The 19172-nt window shown below is 43.5% G+C and overlaps 3 protein-coding genes across 7 annotated transcripts; 2 read left to right on the forward strand and 1 right to left on the reverse strand.

The window, feature by feature from the left end:
• Nucleotides 1-957: 957 nt before the first annotated feature.
• Nucleotides 958-5259, reverse strand: Cryab (crystallin alpha B). Of its 2 annotated transcripts, none has more exons than XM_087212031.1 (3): nt 4326-4379; nt 3869-3991; nt 958-1304 (listed from the first exon to the last, which is right to left on the reverse strand). In XM_087212031.1, the coding sequence occupies exons 2-3, from the start codon at nt 3989-3991 to the stop codon at nt 1101-1103; spliced, it is 327 nt and encodes a 108-aa protein (XP_087068157.1). In that variant the 5' UTR covers nt 4326-4379; the 3' UTR covers nt 958-1100.
• Nucleotides 5260-6178: 919 nt separating this feature from the next.
• On the forward strand, nt 6179-8816 carry Hspb2 (heat shock protein family B (small) member 2). The gene is made up of 2 exons (XM_004856558.3): nt 6179-6377; nt 6848-8816. Exons 1-2 carry the CDS (start codon nt 6284-6286, stop codon nt 7306-7308), a joined length of 555 nt encoding a protein of 184 aa, XP_004856615.1. The 5' UTR covers nt 6179-6283; the 3' UTR covers nt 7309-8816.
• Nucleotides 8817-11193: 2377 nt separating this feature from the next.
• On the forward strand, nt 11194-19107 carry CUNH11orf52 (chromosome unknown C11orf52 homolog). 4 transcript variants are annotated; one of them, XM_013076638.3, is made up of 5 exons: nt 11206-11343; nt 17162-17199; nt 17944-18015; nt 18287-18348; nt 18577-19107. In XM_013076638.3, exons 1-5 carry the CDS (start codon nt 11312-11314, stop codon nt 18823-18825), a joined length of 453 nt encoding a protein of 150 aa, XP_012932092.1. In that variant the 5' UTR covers nt 11206-11311; the 3' UTR covers nt 18826-19107. The 4 variants fall into 4 exon arrangements, with proteins under 4 accessions (XP_004856614.1, XP_012932092.1, XP_004856612.1 ...); XM_004856555.4 differs by having other exon boundaries at nt 11207-11343; nt 17941-18015; XM_004856557.4 differs by lacking the exon at nt 17944-18015 and having other exon boundaries at nt 11194-11343.
• Nucleotides 19108-19172: the final 65 nt, after the last annotated feature.

The raw sequence follows: 19172 nt of genomic DNA on the forward strand, positions 1-19172 counted from the left end.
ACACCTTTATTCAGTATGTAGAGAGAAACAAATGTAGCAGTTGACTCAGAGGGCCACTGGGATAATCCTAGAACAATGAGGAACTATGCAGATGAAGATTTGCTTCCTCCCAGGATGTCTCCAGCTGGTGTAATTCTGCCCTGGAGCATCACTGCATCACCTGACCATTGAGGTCTTAGCTGTGACCAGAGGTGGAAAATAGAGTTATTGCTCAACAAGCCGTAGCTGACCTATAGGCAGGAAAACTAGGCCCTAATCATGATTTAAATGTGAAATGATTTTCCCCCAAATCATCCAGAATTGCTCCCCACAAGTTCTTGTAGGAAATTAGAAGTCTGCTTGGAGCTGGTAAAGAAAAAATAAGAATTGTTTCAAACATTTATGCTAGATAACCTATAGCAGGGCTATTTTTCATTAAGTGAATCAGAAGTTTTGTCTAACCCAACAAAAATGAGAGGGAGAGGTTAATTTTGTTTTTGCTTTCGTAATTTTTTTTTTTTTTTTTGGTACTGGGGATCAAACTTGTGACCTTGCATTTTTGAGGCAGGCACCAGCACCACTGAACTAAATCCGCGCCCCTACTAATGCATCTTATATGGTGGTATCCAGAGTTAATTTAGATTTGTCCCATTTATTGAAACTAAGAGCTAAAATCAAAGAGAGAAGAGAGGGACTTATACTCCTTGACCTCTACCAGGGCTTCTCTTCAATTACCTTTTCTCCTTAATATACTCCTTATAATTCTGTACAAATCAGTACTTCATGTTATAAATAGAAGGCCTAAAGACTAGAAAAATTAAGCAACTTGCCTACATTTATACCATTAGTACAAGTGGTAGAGCCAGTCATATTGACTCTAAAATCCTGGAGTTTCCCTGAATTACAGTGTGATGATTAAATGGATCTGCTGAACTTGTATATTTGTTTAAAAGCATACTGAATATTCAAACACAAAAGTTATCTGTTGCTGAATAATATTTATTAGCTTAATAATTTGGGCCTGCCCTTAGGATTAATAAACTTCAGCACTAGTCACAAGATTTTTATTCACTGGTGGGGAAACTCTCTTGTTTTAAAAAATGCAATTAGAGAAAGGGCGTCTACTTCTTAGGGGCTGCAGTGACAGCAGGCTTCTCTTCACGAATGATGGGAATGGTGCGCTCAGGGCCAGAGACCTGTTTCCTTGGTCCATTCACAGTCAGGACCCCATCAGATGACAGGGATGAAGTAATGGTGAGAGGGTCCACATCAGTTGGGATCCTGTATTTCCTGTGGAACTCCCTGGAGACAAAACCATGTTCATCCTAATCCAAGAAAATAAAGAAAGAAGCAGAGAAATAAGAACAGGAAATAATACCATGTGCCTAGAACTCAGGCATTCACTCTTTTTAAGTGAGCCCAAATGCCATGAGGACATGGGGTAAAAACAAATAGCTTTTCATTGCAGGTTTGAGGCTAGGATAAAGTTGCCTAAGTGGTCACTCCTAATGGTGAGAGCCAGAGAAATCTGAAACAACCCAAAACCTTATAGTTCTTCAGCCTCTGAGGCATAGTTATGTTTAGAGGTATTTCTCAAAGGTTTGCTTTAGATGAATATTGGCTGAATATACAGGATTTGGAATCTCATCCTGGCACTTAGGATCTGAATCCCTGAGGAAGCCTAAAAATTGTCCTGATTCTTCAGGAATGTCTCAGAATATTCCAGACCAATAGGATTTAGTGATGAACATAAAAAAAACCCAAGTCATTTCATCCAGGGAGACTGTTATCCAATCTTAAATCATATGAGCAAAACTGATACCTGCCTGAGGACATTAAGTTGTACTAGTTATACATAAGTTTGAATTATCATGAACTGAGAAGTTTTTCAGAAAGTCATAAGAAACTATTCCATTTATCAGAATTCCCCAAAGAGCTGTTGAACACAACCCTTACACCTGCTGAATGCCAAGCATCTATCCATACAAGCTCTCAATTAACTGATTTCCTTATGGGCTATAAGGGACCGGGAGCTGAGTACAGCTCTGAAATGTCACCAAAACAAGTAGGTTTCCATTTTGATGGGTTAAAGAAGAAAAGTGGATTCCCGAACATTTAAAAGAAAAGTTACAGGGGCTCTGGGCGATTAAAGGAGAAGAAAGCAGGCTCCGAGGCCGGGGAGGCCCCCGGGGGGGGGGGCGATAACGAGGGGAGCACCCTTTGGCGGCGGCGGCGGGGACCCCAGAACGTCTCTCCCGTTCCTGTCCCCTCCAGAAGCCATTCCGATCGGTTTTCTGGGACCCAAACCGTAGGGTGGCGGCGCGCGGCGGGGGGGGGGGGGGGGCTTCTGGGCTGGGGACCCGCCGGGTCCGGCGTTCGCGGCGAGCCGGCCCGACTCCCCAAGCCGGGAAAGCCGAGGGGGAGCCGCGGGGAAGGCGGGAGGAGGGGGAGGGCAGATGTCACACTACTTTGTTTTCATCCTAGTCTGGTCGTGGGGGCGGGAGGCATTAAAAGATGCCATTTTGTGAGGCCTAAGAACAACCAAGAGGCTTGGAAAAAGCCTGGGACATTAAATCATCAAAAAAACAAAGTAGTTGAGATCGGCATCAGTCACATGGGTAAAGGCCAACAGCCATGGCAGAAACAACAGCAGATAGTATAGGGCCAACGTTTTAGCCACTTTGGTCAGATTCTGGGAACAAACCAAGAGCTACAAAGAGCTAGAACCGTGCTGCATCTTTGAGAGCCTGGGTGAAGATAGAATTGCTGAGTGAGAATTGTCACTGAGGTTGCTGTTGATGTGAAGAGAGGATCTGACGAACTACTCTCAGGCAGTGTTCTCAGTAGTCCAAACTCTAATACGAGCCTCATGGTGGTTACAGCCAATGGCAATGACAACAAGAAATTTAAAGGAGAAGATAAAATGGACGGTGCTCCTTCTCCTGTACTTCACATTCGAAAATTACCCGGTGAAGTGACAGAAACTGAAGTTATTGCTTTATATTTTCTAAGTTTGATGCTGTATTGAAGATAATCACATTTACAAAAAATGACCAGTTTCAAGCTTTGCTCCAGTATGGTAATCCAGTAAATGCTCAACAAGCAAAACTAATCATTCACATTTTTTGTTATTGCTATATATGAAAGTTAAGAGACTTTCAGAAGAAGAAAAATTTTCCCATGTCATGACCACCACTGAAAATTATACACAAAGCTTTGCTTCAAAATGTCTTCCAGTGCCTAAGTTAATATATCTTAATTCTGTTTTTACTGTCTCTTTTACTTCTTGTACCATGTTCTTCTTATTATTCCATTATATAGTAAACATTAATTATTAAACCATTAAAAATAAATAAAAGAAAAGTTACAAACTCAAGTGCCACCATGTGCAGCAAGGAAGCTTTTTTTTTATATTTTAATTTTTAAAAAATACTTATTTTTGTTTTGTTTTGAGACAGGGTCTTGATGTGGCCTTAAACTCATGCCAATCCACTTGCCTTATCCTAGCTTTAAAAAATGCTGATGTCTTTAAGTTATATTCCTAAAAATTCTGATTAATTGGTCCGCAGTATGCCTGAGCATTTGGATTTTTGACAATTTTCATGAGTCTAATGGAGCCAAGGTTGAAAACTACTGCTTAAATGAAGAATGAATACCTCATCCACCCCATCCAAGGTAATCAAAAGAAACAACTATGGCCACTTTTCTGAACAAAAACATCCACAAGAAGAACAACAGATTCATCCCTAATTTAATTTTCCAGTCATCAATTTGTAACCCCTGACCCAATCCTGTGTATGTTTTGAGACTAGAATATTGCCTGGCTCTAAGATTGGTGGCAGTACCTAACATATGGAGTAAATAAATGAGCAGAAAAGAAGCTACATACCTGGCGCTCCTCATGCTTGCCATGCACCTCAATCACATCTCCCAGCACCTTCACCTTGAGTTCCTCTGGGGAGAAGTGCTTCACATCCAAGTTGACAGAGAACCTGTCCTTTTCCATGCGCATCTAGAAATAGCAAGGTGAGGGAAGGAGGAGAAAGATAGCAGGAATGTGATTGCATTGATGCAAGCTCATCATTCTGCAGAATTGCTTTCTGTCCAGGTAACTATTTTTCCCTTTCCTGCTAAAAATCTCTTTTCAAATTAACATGGGTCTAGGTTCAGGTTTATCAGGCCCAAACTTTAGAGGCATTGGGAAGAAGACAGACCACCCCTGCCCCAGGGGACCAGATGGATCTGAGCATGGCTTCTGCGTCCCTAACCCCAATGCCCAGCTTTTGTCATTTGTTTATGAGACAAAGGCCCCTTCTACTTGCTCAGTTCTCTGCCAAGTTTCCCACCCTTTCAATCTGGAATGTTCTCCTGGTCCTGCTTGTCCTTCCAAAGCCCTTGCCCACTCAGCTCTTGTTTACTCACATAAATATTTTTAAACCAGTGTTATCTGTGATAGCTTTGTCAGTGTTATCTGTTCACCCCTCCCACCCCCTTAGGGCAAGGCAGGGTGCTCCCAAGACTGGACTCCCATTCTTTACTTATAAGGCTTAGATAGAGGCCATGGCTCTGTCTGTTACAGCCCTGATGAATCCAGAAAGATCATAAAGAGGGAACAGAATCCAGGAAAGCAGTGGTTGTTGTTTCCAGCTCCACCCAGTGCGGATGAGAGCTCAGGATGAGCTCTCCCTCTAGGCAGTATGAGGTATATTAGAAGAGGTGAATAAAGAAGTTTGAAGATGGGCTCTTTTCCTGCAGATCTTTATGAGGACAATGGAAAAGGGCATCCTGCTTAAAGGTTAGAAGACAGAGGATGATCTTCACTGTACATGAAAAAAATTAATAAATAGGATACAGAGAAGTATCAGATAAAAAGATTCTGAGGGAGAGAGGTACTAGTAACCTTATGGATACATATGTACCTAAAATGGTTTGGGCAGGGAAGAAAAGAAAGGAAAGCAGGTGGGGAAGTGTCCAGGATATTCCAGGAAGGATGCTCCTGTCTTGGCAGAGGGACACTCACCTCTGAGAGTCCAGTGTCAACCCAGCTGGGTACCCGCAAGAAAGAGGGTGTCCGAAGGTAGAAGGGGCTCAGGGAAGTGGATGTTGGAAAAAGGTCAGACTCCAACAGGTGCTCTCCAAAGAACTGGTCAAAGAGCCGGCTGGGGGAGTGGAAAGGAAAGATGGGGCGGCGGATCCAGGGGTGGTGGATAGCGATGTCCATGGTGGCTAGGTGAATGCAGAGGGTCAGCTGGCTTGTCAACTCCTTCAGCTGCAGCTACAGCCAGGCTCTTATATATGCAGTCTTGTGAAGCTTCTGGAATGGTGATGTCAGGGGTTTTATTATACTCGCTCATGGCTGGTTCATGGAGACTTGTGATTGGGGATTTGGCAGTGTGACACATACCCAGTACTCACTGAGCTAAGAAAAGAGAAACACAAACACATCTGAGCTGGCCAATGACTTGTCATGATCTTGTTTCACTAGCTTTCCATCCACACCCAATGGTACTCTCCCCCACCCCTGTTCTCTGGGGCTGGGACAGGGTCAGGAATCCCAAGCAGGCAGGGCTGTGCCCCTCCTCCTCCTCCTCCTCCTCCTTCTCCTCCCTAGTCTTGCATGCCAGGGAAATTGGGCCAGCAACTATCTTGGGCCTAGGCAGGGACTGGAATCTTCCTAGGCTGGGCTCTGGGGACATTAACTCTTTGTGGATCCTGGGAGGAGTGCAATGATGGCCAATATGTCAGTACCAGGCATTTAAGTGATGCCCCGGGTTGACCTGGGTTCAGGAGAAGACTTTGACATTAATTTGAACAGAGGCTACTCCCAAAAAGGGCAGAAATTTTTCTTGCATCTTTTACACTATATAGCCAGCATAACATTAAATCCAGAGTGTTTTATGAAGTAGGATGCACAGTGCCTGCAATTGAGGAGGAAAGGTGATGTGGAAATGTGCCAACTGTTTGTGAGGAGGGTCTCAGCTAGCCTCTCTTTGCCTCTGCAGCAGCATCAGCTTCCTCTCCAGCTCACTGCAGGGCCAGGACCCCCAGCTGTCAGTCCTCTCAGTCCCTCTGCGACAGCTGAAGCCTGTGTGGGGGAGGGAAGTGGGGGTCTGGGCAGCCTTGGTCACACCCTTGTCGCCGCACTCAGGGCCCCTGCTCCTGCCCTCCCCCCTCAGAGGCCCCGCACTATTTTGGGTGGTGTCGACCCCGCCCCCGCCTCTGACTGCGCCCTAGTTCTCTGGGCAGCTGGAGGGGTCGCGCTGCGCCTGTTGGGGCTGCACCTTGGACCAGGGTGACTGCAGCCATGTCTGGCCGCTCGGTGCCACATGCCCACCCGGCCACCGCTGAGTATGAATTTGCCAACCCAAGCCACTTGGGTGAGCAGCGCTTCGGAGAAGGTATGAGCTGGATGCCACCCCGTGCCTCCCACCCCCACCTCCTGAAATTCTGGGCTGACTTCCCAACGTTACTGGCCTCCGCCCCACTAGGGGCTTAACTGAACTCCTGGGGTGAGCCATCTCCCACCGCAGACACCCTCCTCAGCTCTCCAGCAGGGCTGTGTCCCCTTCCTCCTGACCTAAGGACAGACTTGGGGCCTGCAATGCTTTGTTAGGTGCCCCTAGCCGGCCCTGGAATGCCTCCTTGTTCCCCTTCAACCCACCCAGCCCCAGTTTGGCTTTCCTCCTTCATTGTCGCCTTTTGTTCCTCAGCCTCCTCTTCCCAGCTGCCTCCCTTGGCACTGCTTCCCTACTTCAGACTCCCCTCCTGCTCTTCCCACTCCTGCCTCTCCTGATCTCTCATTCCATCCCAGTGTCCACCTCATCTTCCTGCATCCTGCCTCTTGGCCTTCTCTTTCTCTGCCCCTCAGGTCTCCTGCCAGAAGAGATCCTGACCCCCACCCTCTACCATGGCTACTATGTCCGGCCTCGGGCTGCCCAATCTGGGGAGGGCAGCAGGGCAGGGGCATCGGAGCTTAGGCTCAGTGAGGGCAAGTTCCAGGCATTTCTGGATGTGAGCCACTTTACCCCAGATGAGGTGACTGTGAGGACTGTGGACAACCTGCTGGAGGTGTCTGCCCGGCACCCTCAGCGACTGGACCGCCATGGCTTCGTGTCCCGAGAGTTCTGCCGCACCTATGTCCTGCCTGGTGATGTCGACCCCTGGCGAGTTCGTGCTGCTCTTTCCCATGATGGCATCCTTAACCTGGAGGCCCCTAGGGGTGGCCGACATTTGGACACAGAAGTCAATGAGGTCTACATCTCCCTGCTCCCTGCGCCTCCTGAACCAGAGGAAGAGGAGGAGGAGGAGGCAGCCAGAGTTGAGCCCTGACTGCCAAAGACCCAGCACCCAGCAAATCCCTTCTAATTCCCTTGGTGATCTCTTGGTGATTCGAGCACTTGCCTACCACCCCAGAGGTAGCAGCATCTTTGGGGGGACGGGAAATGCTCAAGGTCCACAATGTATGGTTTGGTCCTTTGGGACATGTTATAGCCTTTGGTTTAGTTCTGGATGGAGCTGAATAAACCCAAATCTCAGGGGCTTGTTTGTGCTGCTCACTGTTCTGTGGCCTAGAAGATGGGATGGGTGAGAAGAAGGAGGTCATAGCCAGCTAGACAAAAAGCTCCTGTTATGTGTGCCCAACGTCAGAGTACCCTGAGCTCACACTTGGGTGCTGAGATCATACCTGGAAGCTGATACTGACTCCAGATCAAATTCCTAGCCATAATTTTCTCACAATGCAACAAAAGAGAGAATTATCCCGGGAGGGAAAAGGGATATGCCATCCAAACAGCCGAGAGGGCCCTGTCTGAGCTGGTGATTAGAGACACAAAAACAAGGGTCTCCAGACTGTCTGGCCCTTTTTGGAGAGGGGTTGGGAAAATGTTTTTTTGGCTGGAGAGAGATGCCTAAATCCCTGGAGTGAATGCTTTGTTTTCCCATACTAACATCTGCCCACTAAAATGGTCTCTAATTTGAGGGATTGAGTGTGCATATATGGAGGCATAGATAGTGAAGCCTCCATCATTCTCTCTGAACCCCTAGCCTCTCCATCCCCTGCAGAGGGGTAACCCACTTAAGAAAGCATTTGTCTCTGATTTTGGAACATCCAAAAGACAGGAATCACTGTATTACCCCACCTGATCCAAGACTAAATGCAGGGATCCAGGGTTCTTATTGTGATGGTAATTGCCAGACAATCCTCCTTTGCATATAGTTTTATTATACTTCTTTTTTTTTTGATATCAGGCATCGAACTCAGGACCTTGCACTTGCGAGGTGGGCAGCAGAACAACTGAGCTAAATCCCCAGCCCTCTCACACAATTTTTTTTTTTAATTGTATCTTTTTTTTTTTTTTGGTACTGGGGATCAAGCTCTGGACCTTGCGCTTGCGAGGCAGGCAGCGGAACCACTGAGCTACATCCCTGGCCCCCTCTCACACAATTTTTGAAATCCATTCATGCCCTTCAAGGATTTGTGGACCCTCAGGGTAAGATTCCTCCCTTAAGGAATTTAATTATTGGTTAAAGGATTAATTTCTATTAAAAATAAAAGCACAACTCAGATAAATAACATTGATTATATTCAACTGTTTATTCACTCAGTAAATATTAATCAAACTTCATGTAATATGATATGGGGCTATGTACTGTAAATATAAATTACAAAAATGGCAGTCATCTTATATATGCTCAGGAATCTTAACATCTGGTTGAGAAGAATAAGAATAAAAGAAGAATTTTACTCAGACTTCAACCAGAACAGCTTCACACCAGTCTGTTTTGTAATTGAACCTTATTTGTTCACTCTTATTTATTCATTTTGGGTTGGGGATGAACCCAGGACTTGGCATATGCTACACATGCACTCTACCACTGAGCTACATTCTCAGCCCCTGAGCTTTTCTAAAAGAAAAGATTTCTAAACAAGAGAAAATTTGGGAATCTCTGATTTAATCCAAATCCCCACACCATTCAAATTCTTTTAAGGTTATTAATCAACTTCACTTGAGACATTTCAAATGACAGAACTTAGAACTTCATAAAGTAGTCTACTCTCTTTTTTTTTTGGTACCAGGGATCGAACTCTGGTACTTGCAGTTGCAGGGCAAGTGGTAGAACCACTGAGCTAAATCCCCGGCCCCTACTCCTTTTTCTTTTTGGACATATCTTATAAATTCTTCCTTCCATTGAGCCAAAATCTGCGTTTCAGTAACTTCAGCACTTTGGTTCTGCTTGTGTTCAGAAAGCAAATAAAATCCATCTTCCACTTGAAATATCTTCAGCTATTTAAAGATACCCATTCTGCTCTTCTAAGGCTTCCTTTTCCCAGACAAGTTGTGCCTAATCTTTCAGCCACTTATTAGCGCTTTCCACACCATTTATTGCCTAGACAACTCTTGAACACTGACATTTGACAAAGTCATCTGAAATTCAGCATATAGACCTTATATTATTATTCCAGCCATTGATTGACTAGTACAGATTTCAGTGGAATAATTAGTCCCTTTACTCACTACTCTACAGTCCTACTAATGCTATCTAAGGCACACTGGTTTTCTAACACATGGGCCGGGGATTTAGCTCAGTGGTTTCGGCGCCTGCCTCGAAACTGCAAGGACCCGAGTTTGATCCCTGGTACCAAAAAAAAAAAAAAGTTTTCTACCACAAATGCACTCTTGGTTTCTGTGGAGCTTCTTGTCATCTAAAAATCTCTAAGGTGATTTTCTGTAAATTACAGAAGTGGCGAGAAAGGAACCAGATTCTGGAAGGCTTTGAGTGTCAGGCTAAGAAATTTGAACTCTACCCTACAGGTAACAGGAAATTATCAATGGCTTTTGAGCTGTGGGGAAGAAGGTAAAAAGATGAAAAGAATACAGCTAAGGGCGGAGTACAAAAAGGTTTGCAGGGGAGAAGCTTGAACAATGATTGGGGTAGAAGATAAATAAGATGCTTTATCATCTGATAATTAGATAAGTACAAAAGTAATAATTATAACAAAAATAGCTAAGATTTACTGCGAGCTTTTCATTCATTAGGCCCTAGACTAGAGCTTTATTACATGCATTTTATTTGATCTTCACAATAATATTATAAGGTTGTCATTCTTTTTTATTTTTTTCAGTACTGGGGATCAAACTCAGGACCTTGGGCTTGCAAGGCAGGTGCCTTGCCACTGAGCTAAATCCCCCGCCCAAGGTTGTCATTCTTATCCCCAATTTTTCTAAGAAATTTGTTCAGAGGCCAAGGTACTCTGTGGAGTATGGGCATTTGAGAAAGACATAATGAGGAGGTGAGAGCCCCAAACAAGAGTTGTGCGTTATACCAATTCTTCTAGAGCCAGGCAGGCACCAAGCTAAATCCCCGGCCCATAGAGCCCATTTTTTCTACAGGGCAATTTGTTCAGCTGCTTGCTAGATGCTGGTGAGTGTGCAATGAGTCTAACCTGGGATCATTGGAAGAAAAAGCTGAGTGGAGGGATGAGATTTTGTAGTACTGAACAGAGGATGGGACAGTGAGTGGTCAAGAAGTGCTGAGGCCATTCTAACTATACAATCATCTGGTTTTATACCAAAAGGAGGATGAGATAATAAATTTAGTTCTTTCACTTTACAATCCTAGAAACATAGCCACTAAAGTTTTAAGCTATTTGCCCACATTAGTTCTCTTTGTTTTTTTTTAGTACCGGGGATCGAACTTAGAACCTTGCACTTGTGAAGCAGGTGGCAAAACCACTGAGCTAAATCCCCAGCCCTGCCCACATTAGTTCTAAAAGTAAGGGAGAATACAGAAGGAATCTATTTCTGTAAATTTCAGGTTCCATGAGACTCTGGTATTTAAACCCAGATTCTGGACAGAGCTCATACTGGTACTAATTACCTGGAGAGTGAAACCCAACCTTGGGTATTGCTGGACAAACATAAGGCAAGATATTTTACTCCACTACGGAGGATATATTTCAAAGACAGTGTGATGTAGCAGAGAAACATTTCCTATGGAAACGCAGAGTCCTTTTCTGTCTCTAGTTTCTTTTATAAAAAATTGAGGCTTTAAGCTCAAAGTTCATGGCTTCATCAAAAGGAGCTTCAAATCCCAAAGGTGAGATAGCTTTCTCACCTGGAGCCCATGTATGTGTGTGGCTCTACCATTTGGCTAGAAGCAGTCAGCTGGGAATCATTCCAGCAGGTGCCTTCCAAAGTCCAACCTGTTAGGTTGAAATCTGACACTGACAGGGATCTCTGGGAGCTGAAAAGGAAAGTTAAACCGGGAAGCAGGAAATGCACAAGCCTCTTTATGTCGAAAGACAGCTGGGCTCCCTGGGAAACAGAGCGCCATGGGAAACCGGCTCTGCTGTGCGGGAAGTTGGTGAGTAGGATGGAAGGGCGGAGGGCACAGGCTCTATTGGTGGACATGGAGCCCCAAGAATCACAGTCAGTGCCTCCCACTGCTACCTTCCTCTGCCTGGCACCTCCTGGTTCCAAGACCAGAGTAGCAACTCCTTCCTGTGCTTATCCCTTTTCTGAAGACCACAGAAAACACAGCAATGCCAGCTGTTTGTAGAGCTACCAGGGCAGGGCTGGAATAGTGAATTGGCATTGTTTCTCTTTGCTCTTCTCTTTCCCATCTCTTCCTTTTCTTCTTCCCCAGGTGATAATAATATTTGCAGCATTTGAGAGCTTTCTATGTGCCAGGCACTCTGCATTCTCATTTAATTTTCCCAACACTTTCTTTAAGTGGTCTTATCCGTAATTTATTTATTTGTCTATTTATTTATTATTAATTTTTTTTGTACTGGGGATTGAACTCAGGACTTTGAGCTTGCCAGGCAGGCATGGTGCCACTGAGGTACACCCCAGCCCGGCCCTTATTTATTTTTGTGGTTCCAGGGATTGTACCTATCCCTACCCGATTTTTTACTTTTTACTTTTATTTATTTTTTGGTACCAGGGATCGAACTCAGGACCTTGCGCTTACAAGGCAGGCAGCGACACCACTGAGCTAAATCCTAGGCCCTACTTTTTATTTTAAGATGGGATCTCACCAAGTTGCCCACACTGGGCTCAAACTTCTGATCCTCCTGGCTCAACCTCCCAGAGGGTTGGGATCACAGGCATGTGCTGTTAAACTCTTCTCCTCTTCCCATTTTATAGCCAGCCAAAAAATGGAGTCTCAGAGAAGTTGACTAACTTCCCCAGTGTCACATGGCTACTAAGCACGTAAAGTAAGATTCCAACCCAGGCCTGCCTGACTTTGCAGCCCATACTTTTACCAGTAAGTAATTGCAGATCAAGCAAATCAGCTTTAGAAAAATGTTTGTTTAAAAGGATGAAAAGGGCTGGGGTTTTAGCTCAGTGGTTCTCCTGCCTGCCTCGAAAGCACAAGGTCCCAAGTTCGATCCCTGGTAGAAAAAAAAGGATGAAGGAAAGGCCAGTCATGGTGGTATATCCCTGTAATCCTAGACCCCTGGGAGACTGAGGTAAAAGATCTAAAGTTTGAGCCCAGCCTAGGCCATTTAGGGACTGTGCAAGATCCTGTCTCAAAATAAAAATTTTATTATTATTATTATTTTTTGGTAACAGGGATCAAACTCAGGACCTTGTGCTTACAAAGCAGGCATGGTGCCACTAAGCTAAATCCCTGGTCCTCAAAATAAAATTTTTTTAAAAGAGCTAGATGTAGCTTGATGTGAAGGTCCTGGGTTCAGTCCTCAGTACCACAAGGGGTAAAAAAAAACACAAGTGGGAAGGAGAATTTCCATGGAATATGTGAATATAACTTTTACACCTATTTTCTATGTGACAGGCAAATCTCTTAGCTTCTCTGTATCTTTATACATAATATATAGATTAACACAATCTCTACTGTTTAGATCCCATGTTTGTTTTGAAGAGCAAAGGATACAGTATAAATACTATAATAAATTATTTGTAGTATTGTAACTTCCCTTTCCTAGAGTTTTCATTACCACCTAGCTTTGTCCTGTCTCTTCTGCCTTTTAGCTGTACCATCCCATGTGGGGCAGATCCTGACCATGCCTTGTTTATAAATTAAGTATTGTTATATTTAGGGAACCAAGTGAGGTACATTGGAAAGCACACAGGATTTGCTGTCAGTACTTTGGATTAAAGTCCTGTCCCTACTACTCATTCATCTATCCATTTATTAAACATTTATTGAATATGTTTTATGAACCAGGTACAGTGATAGATGCAGAAGACAGTAATAAAAGGAAATTTGGTAAAAAAAAGAAAAAAAAGAAAGAAATTTGGTTCCTGCCTTCTTGAGTAAGATGGCTCAGTTGTAGTTGACCCATCTATAAAATGGGAACAAAAATATGCATCTCCTAGAATACTGTGAAAACTGAAAAAAAACCCAAAACTCTAAACTCAGAGATGTCCAGTATAGGACATATGGAAACACAGAAAAGCTTCTAGAAAAGGGGATATAACAAGCTTCTTTTGCTTCCTTTCTTCCCTAGTGTTGCATTCTTCATTATTGATTAGTTCTTGGATGATGATAGTTATTGCTAGTCATAGTAGTCAACTTTTACTGATGCTCAATGTAGGTAAGGGACTACAGTTGCTTACATTTGCTATTTTATTTAATCCTTACAATAATCCCATAATGTTTAGACAGTATTATCATCTTAATTTATTTTTTTTATTTATTTTGATTTTTTGAGACAGGGTCTTGCTATGTAGGTCAGGCTGACCTTGAACTCACTATGCAGCCCAGTCTGGCCCTGTACTCTCAGTCATCTTCCTGCTTCAGCCTCCAGAGTTCTGGGATTACAGGTGTGCACCACCATGTACAGCCTTCATTTTATTAGTAAGAGAATGGAGCCTCAAAGGAGTTAAAAACTTGCTGAAATGCTGGGTTTGCTGACACACACCTGTAATCTCAGCACTCTGGAAGGGTGAGGGAGGAAGATCACAAGTTTGAGCCCAGCCTGGGCAATTTAGTGAGACCCTGTCTCAAAATAAAAAATAAAAAAGGCAGGGTTGTATCTCAGTGTGAATGCCCTAGGTTCAATCCGAAGTACAAACAAAAAGCAAACAAACTTGCTGAAATTCTCACAGCTAGTCAGACATGGTCAACTGACTCAGAGCTTATTCTAGAAACACTATGCCAGACATTCTAATCAACATTATTTTTTTCCTCTTGAAATATTTTTTAGGATTGGACAAAAATTGTTCTTTATTTTTGGTTATCTCAATAAACCACCGGAGACTTCAAGATACTATGACAACTGAAGATTTTTGTTTTGTTTTGTTTTTTTGGTACCGGGGATCAAACTCGGGACCTTGTGCTTGGAAGGCAGGCACCGGAACCACTGAGCTACATCCCGGGCCCCAACTGAAGATTTTTATTGTAACATGCTCCTTTTCTTTCTTTGCTTCCTTCTTTTCTTTCTTCCTTTTTTGGCAGTACTAGGGATTAAACCCAGGCCCTTCACACTGAGCTACATCCTAGCCCTTTTTTATTTTTGAGAAAGGATCTCAGTAAGGTGCTAAATTGCTCAGGGTGTATTCAAATTTAGGATCCTCCTGCCTCATACTTCCAGAGTTCAAATATTATAGGTGTGCACCACCACACCCAGCTTCTTTGTTGTTGTTGGTTTTTTTTCGGTTAAAAAGTAATAAACATGCCAGTCATGTGGTGGCGAATGCCTATAATCCCAGCACTCTGGAGGCCAAGGCAGGAGGATTGCTGAGAGTTCGAGGTCAGCCTGGGCTACATACTGAGCTCAGGGCCAGTGTGAACTACAAAGGGAGACCCTGCTTCAAACAAACAAAAAGTAATAAACATTTGAAAATATTCAAATGCAGAAAATAAAGAGCAATCATAAATGTAAGTACCCAGAGATGACAGAAACATTTTAGTACATTGTCATAATTTTTTTAACAATTTTTTTTTTTTTTTGGTGGTACTGGAGATCTGACTCAGGACCTTGCACTTGTGAGGCAGGTGTGGCACCACTGATCTAAATCCCCGGCCCAGTACATTGTCATAGTATTTTTATTTATTTATTTATTTATTTATTTGTTGGTGCTGGGAATTGAACTCAGGACCTTGCACTTGTGAGGCAGGCGCAGTGCCACTGAGCTACATCCTGGCCTGTCATATTATTTTTATTTTATTTTATTTATTTTTTTTATTGGTACAGGGGATTGATCTCAGGACCTTGCACTTGTGAGGCAGGTGGTGGAGCCACTGAGCTATATCCCTGGTCCTCATATTATTTTTAAATGTCCAAATTTTTATCCCAAAACATCTTATAACTTCATGAAAATTAAAATTTTCCATACTATGAGGTATTCTTCCAACATCCTTTTTTAAGTTCTACATAACTTTCCATTTACTGGGTAGCTGGGGATTTAGCTCAGTGGTTCTGGAGCCTGCCTCGCAATCAAAAGGTCCCAAGTTTGATCCCCAGTACCAAAAAAAAAAATTTTCCATTGACTGGATATGCCATTATTTCAGTCAGTTGCCAAGTATTGGTTATTTCCTATCTTTTGATATTATAAATAATGCTATAATAAATATCCATATTTGCACTTATTATTTCTTAGGATATGAATCCACACATCAGAGTATACACATTTATGTTCAAAGCTTTTTATACTTACTGCAAATTGCATTTTAGAAGGATTGTGTCAATTTTTATTCTTACTATCACTGTAGCAGTGTCCATTTAATTTCCTTAATTCTGATCTAAAAATAATTTGTCACACTATGAGTACTCTGGGTTGTGTCCAGGCATTGCACAATATCCAACTTGGGAACACACTCTGTTCACTAAAATTGGATAGCCCTAATCACACATTTTAGAATTAATATTTTCTCTGTCCATTTAAACAGAAATAAGCAGGAAAACAGTAGTGACAAGGGGCAAGGAATTAGAAGATTCTCTAGCTCCTAAGGTAAGGCTGTGACTAGATAGCTATAACACACAGCAGGAGCTGAAGTGGCAGAGGAGCAATCTAAAGGACACAGAAGTTTTTTTAAATTTTTAAAAATATTTTTTGCTGAACCACTTGGAGCATTTGGATGGATACTAACTGCTTTCACCTCTGCAGGCTGCACAGCAATCAAAAATCACACCAGGACCTCTCTCAAACATAATGTGAGGAAATCCTCATTTTTTTCCTTTCAGTAATACAGTCAACAAAAGTTAAAAGTCTGTCTCTTTCTTCCACTTTATTTAGCAAACAAAGGAAATTTTCTGAGAAGAGGAGAAATCAGACATACATAGGGTTAGCTCTGGTGTGATTTGGAAATGTACTAGCAACAAAAAGCATCCAGAGTAAGTCTCAAACTATTTCAGCCTACTTCCTCAGACTGGAATTGTTTTTCTAGGTATCAAACTGTTGACAATCATGGGGACACACAGACTCCACTCAGGACCCCAGGGGCCCAGAAATGAACATTAGAGGTCTGCTGTGCACTGAGAACAGGATAGCTGAGTCATTCGCCAAATTCAGTGTTTCCTGTTCTGTAGACAAAGTGCTCCAAAGGACATTAAAGGTTAAATATCTCTCACTTTCTCTGCTAATTAAAAACAAGCACAGGGAAGCACACACACACACAGAGGGGTTATTTAAAGGGTTATGCAGGGCCCTCGTTGTGGCAGCTTCTGTGACTTCCAGAATGAAAGTCCCGGGTTGGCAAAGACCCCCAAAAATAACATCAAAGAGAAACAAGAGGGTCTCTGGGGCCCGGGATTTAGCTCAGTGGCACTGTGCCTGCCTTGCAAGCACAAGGTCCTGAGTTCAATCCCCGGTACTGAAAAAAAAACAAAACAAAAAAACAAGAGGGTCTCTGGATCCAAGAGTATCTTATTATTTGGAAGGTTTCCCTTACCCTCTGCTGGGATTAGCTTGTTAGACAATCCCAGAATAGCCCTCAAACCAGCTACATCCCTGGCATGTAGGAACTGTTGCCTAAAACTGTATTTTGGGTTTGGTTATGTCAGTTGTACCACTCTACTCTCCAGAACCATTCATCTGGAAGAAGCGTGGTACCCTTGACAAATGCTTCTGGGCTAACCCTGGCTCAGGGTAAATTTTTAGGGAAGTGGGGGAAAGTCATCCCAGATGTTGAGACCACCAAGCAAACAATGAAGGAGGAAAGATAGAGGCCAGAGCTCTTGCACATGGGTGATCTGTTTTTCCTATCACAGGAGCAGCCCATCAACTTTCAAGAACAAAAACAAAGCAGGTAACTTTAAGGGGGAGGGAAGATGAGGGGGGAGTGGCAAATAAGAGACAATAATAGAACTGACATCTTTGGAAAGGGTGAAAAAGTAGAAAAGAGGAGTGGCCTTGGGATGGATAAAGGGCCATAGTACACCAAAGAGAATCTTCAGTTTACTGGGTTCAAAGCCAACCCTGGACCAGTGGGTCCTATCTTTCTCATTATGTCAGAGTGGCAGGGTTGGTCACTCTTTTTTTTCATTCATCCAGCAAATACTATTGAGCACTTACATTTTTTTTTTTTTTGGTACCGGGGATCAAACTCAGGACCTTGCACTTGCAAGGCAGGCACTGGAACCACTGAGCTAAATCCCTGGGCCTGAGCACTTACATTTTATGTATGCTACTCTGTGGGGTCCCAAGGAGGCAGAGTTTCAAGGTCAAGGACCAGTGGTCTCAGCCCTGGAAGAGCGGAAAATCAAGTTTGAGCAGTTTGTTTACTATTGCTTCAATTAAAGCAATAATTGAAGTATTATCTACTGGTATTATAAGAGATGTATACTCATGCTGCTGGAGAATGAGAGAACTGATGTCAAAGCATTAACACCAAGTTTACAGGTTAGCAGAAGAGGGACAGAAGGACATTTTAAGCACAGGAATCAGCTCCTACAAAGGGAGACTGACTTACTTAAAGTGGCACATTGGTGTAGCTGAGCACTTTCTATTGTGTTGTGGTAACAGTCTGTTTACTTATTGTCTACCCTAGTAGACTTTAAGCTAAGACAGAGAAAACAGTCTACTCCTCGTCCATCTATACAGAACCCGGCACACAGCCTGGCAGGTAATAGGCTCTCAATATGTATTTGTGGAACTATCTTTAGGGGCTGGTGAAAAATGAGGATGGGTAGTGTTATGACCAGATTGTGAAAGGCCTGGACCATTCACTCTGCAAAGGAGATTGGATATAGGAACAGTAGAACCGAAAGAAGTGGGAATGGAGGCAGGGAGATAAGTTAGAAGCCCAACACAGTAGGTTAATAGAGATTTGAAGAAGGCAGTGTCATAGACACAGAGAAGAGAGAATGGATTTAAGTTGTATTATTCCCCTGCAGGGAGCCAAGCAAGATGCACACTGAAGAGACAGCAGCAACAGCCACGGCAGAATAGCACAAAGGTAATGGCAGGCTTGTTATTCCCTCTAAGGGACTACTCAGACAAGGGATCCCAGTTTTTCACCCTGAGACAGACACACTTCAGTCATCTGTAGAATGTGTTGGTTTTGCCTGGCCTCCTCCACCCCTAAAGGGGCAAAGCAAAGGGACATCAGTCTAACTGGCCCAGCATTGGAGGTGAGGAACAAAACTAAGTCAAGAATCTTCCTTAATTCCGTGATTCCTTGCAGGGCCATAAATTAACAGGACACAAGTATGAGCAGGTGTTACAGAAGCCTGTATCCCAGAAAAGGAGTCAAGACCTCACATCGGAAGAGAACAATTTACATTACGCAGACATTCAAGTGTTCAGCCGTACCCAGCCACGCTCTGCCAGTGAGGTGAAACACCTGCAGTTAGAAAACGCTACAGAATACGCGACCCTTTACTTCCCCCAGCCCACACGATGCTATGACAGCAAGAATGGGACTCTGGTGTGAGTCTTGGGGAGGACACACCAATTTCCATCATCTTAACCACTTCTGTATGGAGAATCTACTGCTTTGGGGAATTTGGTGGCACCCCAGGGATGTCAAGCTTAAAGAACCCAAGGACACTTGGAATTGCAGGTGTCCCCATTCTGACTCCTAGCCCTCTTATTTGCCACTGTTATCTTGGGAGTTGTGGTTGGTTAGCTATGTTGTGGATGGAGTTCTACAAAACGATCCTAGGTGAAACACACACACACACACACACACACACACACACACACACACACAAACGACCCTAGGTGGATTGTGCTAAAAGGTAGGTCTCGGACCCCTAGCTTCTCAAGTGCAGACAGGTT

Source organism: Heterocephalus glaber, unplaced genomic scaffold (genome assembly GCF_053883595.1).
Source record: "Heterocephalus glaber isolate CG9 unplaced genomic scaffold, H.glaber_assembly_v1.0 deba00001429, whole genome shotgun sequence".
Classification (NCBI taxonomy): Eukaryota; Metazoa; Chordata; class Mammalia; order Rodentia; family Bathyergidae; genus Heterocephalus; species Heterocephalus glaber.

Coding starts and splice junctions, on each gene's coding strand:
- Cryab (XM_087212031.1), bottom strand. CDS start 3,991: ATGCGCATGGAAAAGGACAGGTTCTCTGTCAACTTGGATGTGAAGCAC. Junction 1,305..3,868: donor GCAAGCATGAGGAGCGCCAG/GTATGTAGCTTC, acceptor TTCTTGGATTAG/GATGAACATGGTTTTGTCTC.
- Hspb2 (XM_004856558.3), top strand. CDS start 6,284: ATGTCTGGCCGCTCGGTGCCACATGCCCACCCGGCCACCGCTGAGTAT. Junction 6,378..6,847: donor TGAGCAGCGCTTCGGAGAAG/GTATGAGCTGGA, acceptor TCTGCCCCTCAG/GTCTCCTGCCAGAAGAGATC.
- CUNH11orf52 (XM_004856555.4), top strand. CDS start 11,312: ATGGGAAACCGGCTCTGCTGTGCGGGAAGTTG. Junction 18,016..18,286: donor CCCGGCACACAGCCTGGCAG/GTAATAGGCTCT, acceptor ATTCCCCTGCAG/GGAGCCAAGCAAGATGCACA. Junction 18,349..18,576: donor CACGGCAGAATAGCACAAAG/GTAATGGCAGGC, acceptor GATTCCTTGCAG/GGCCATAAATTAACAGGACA.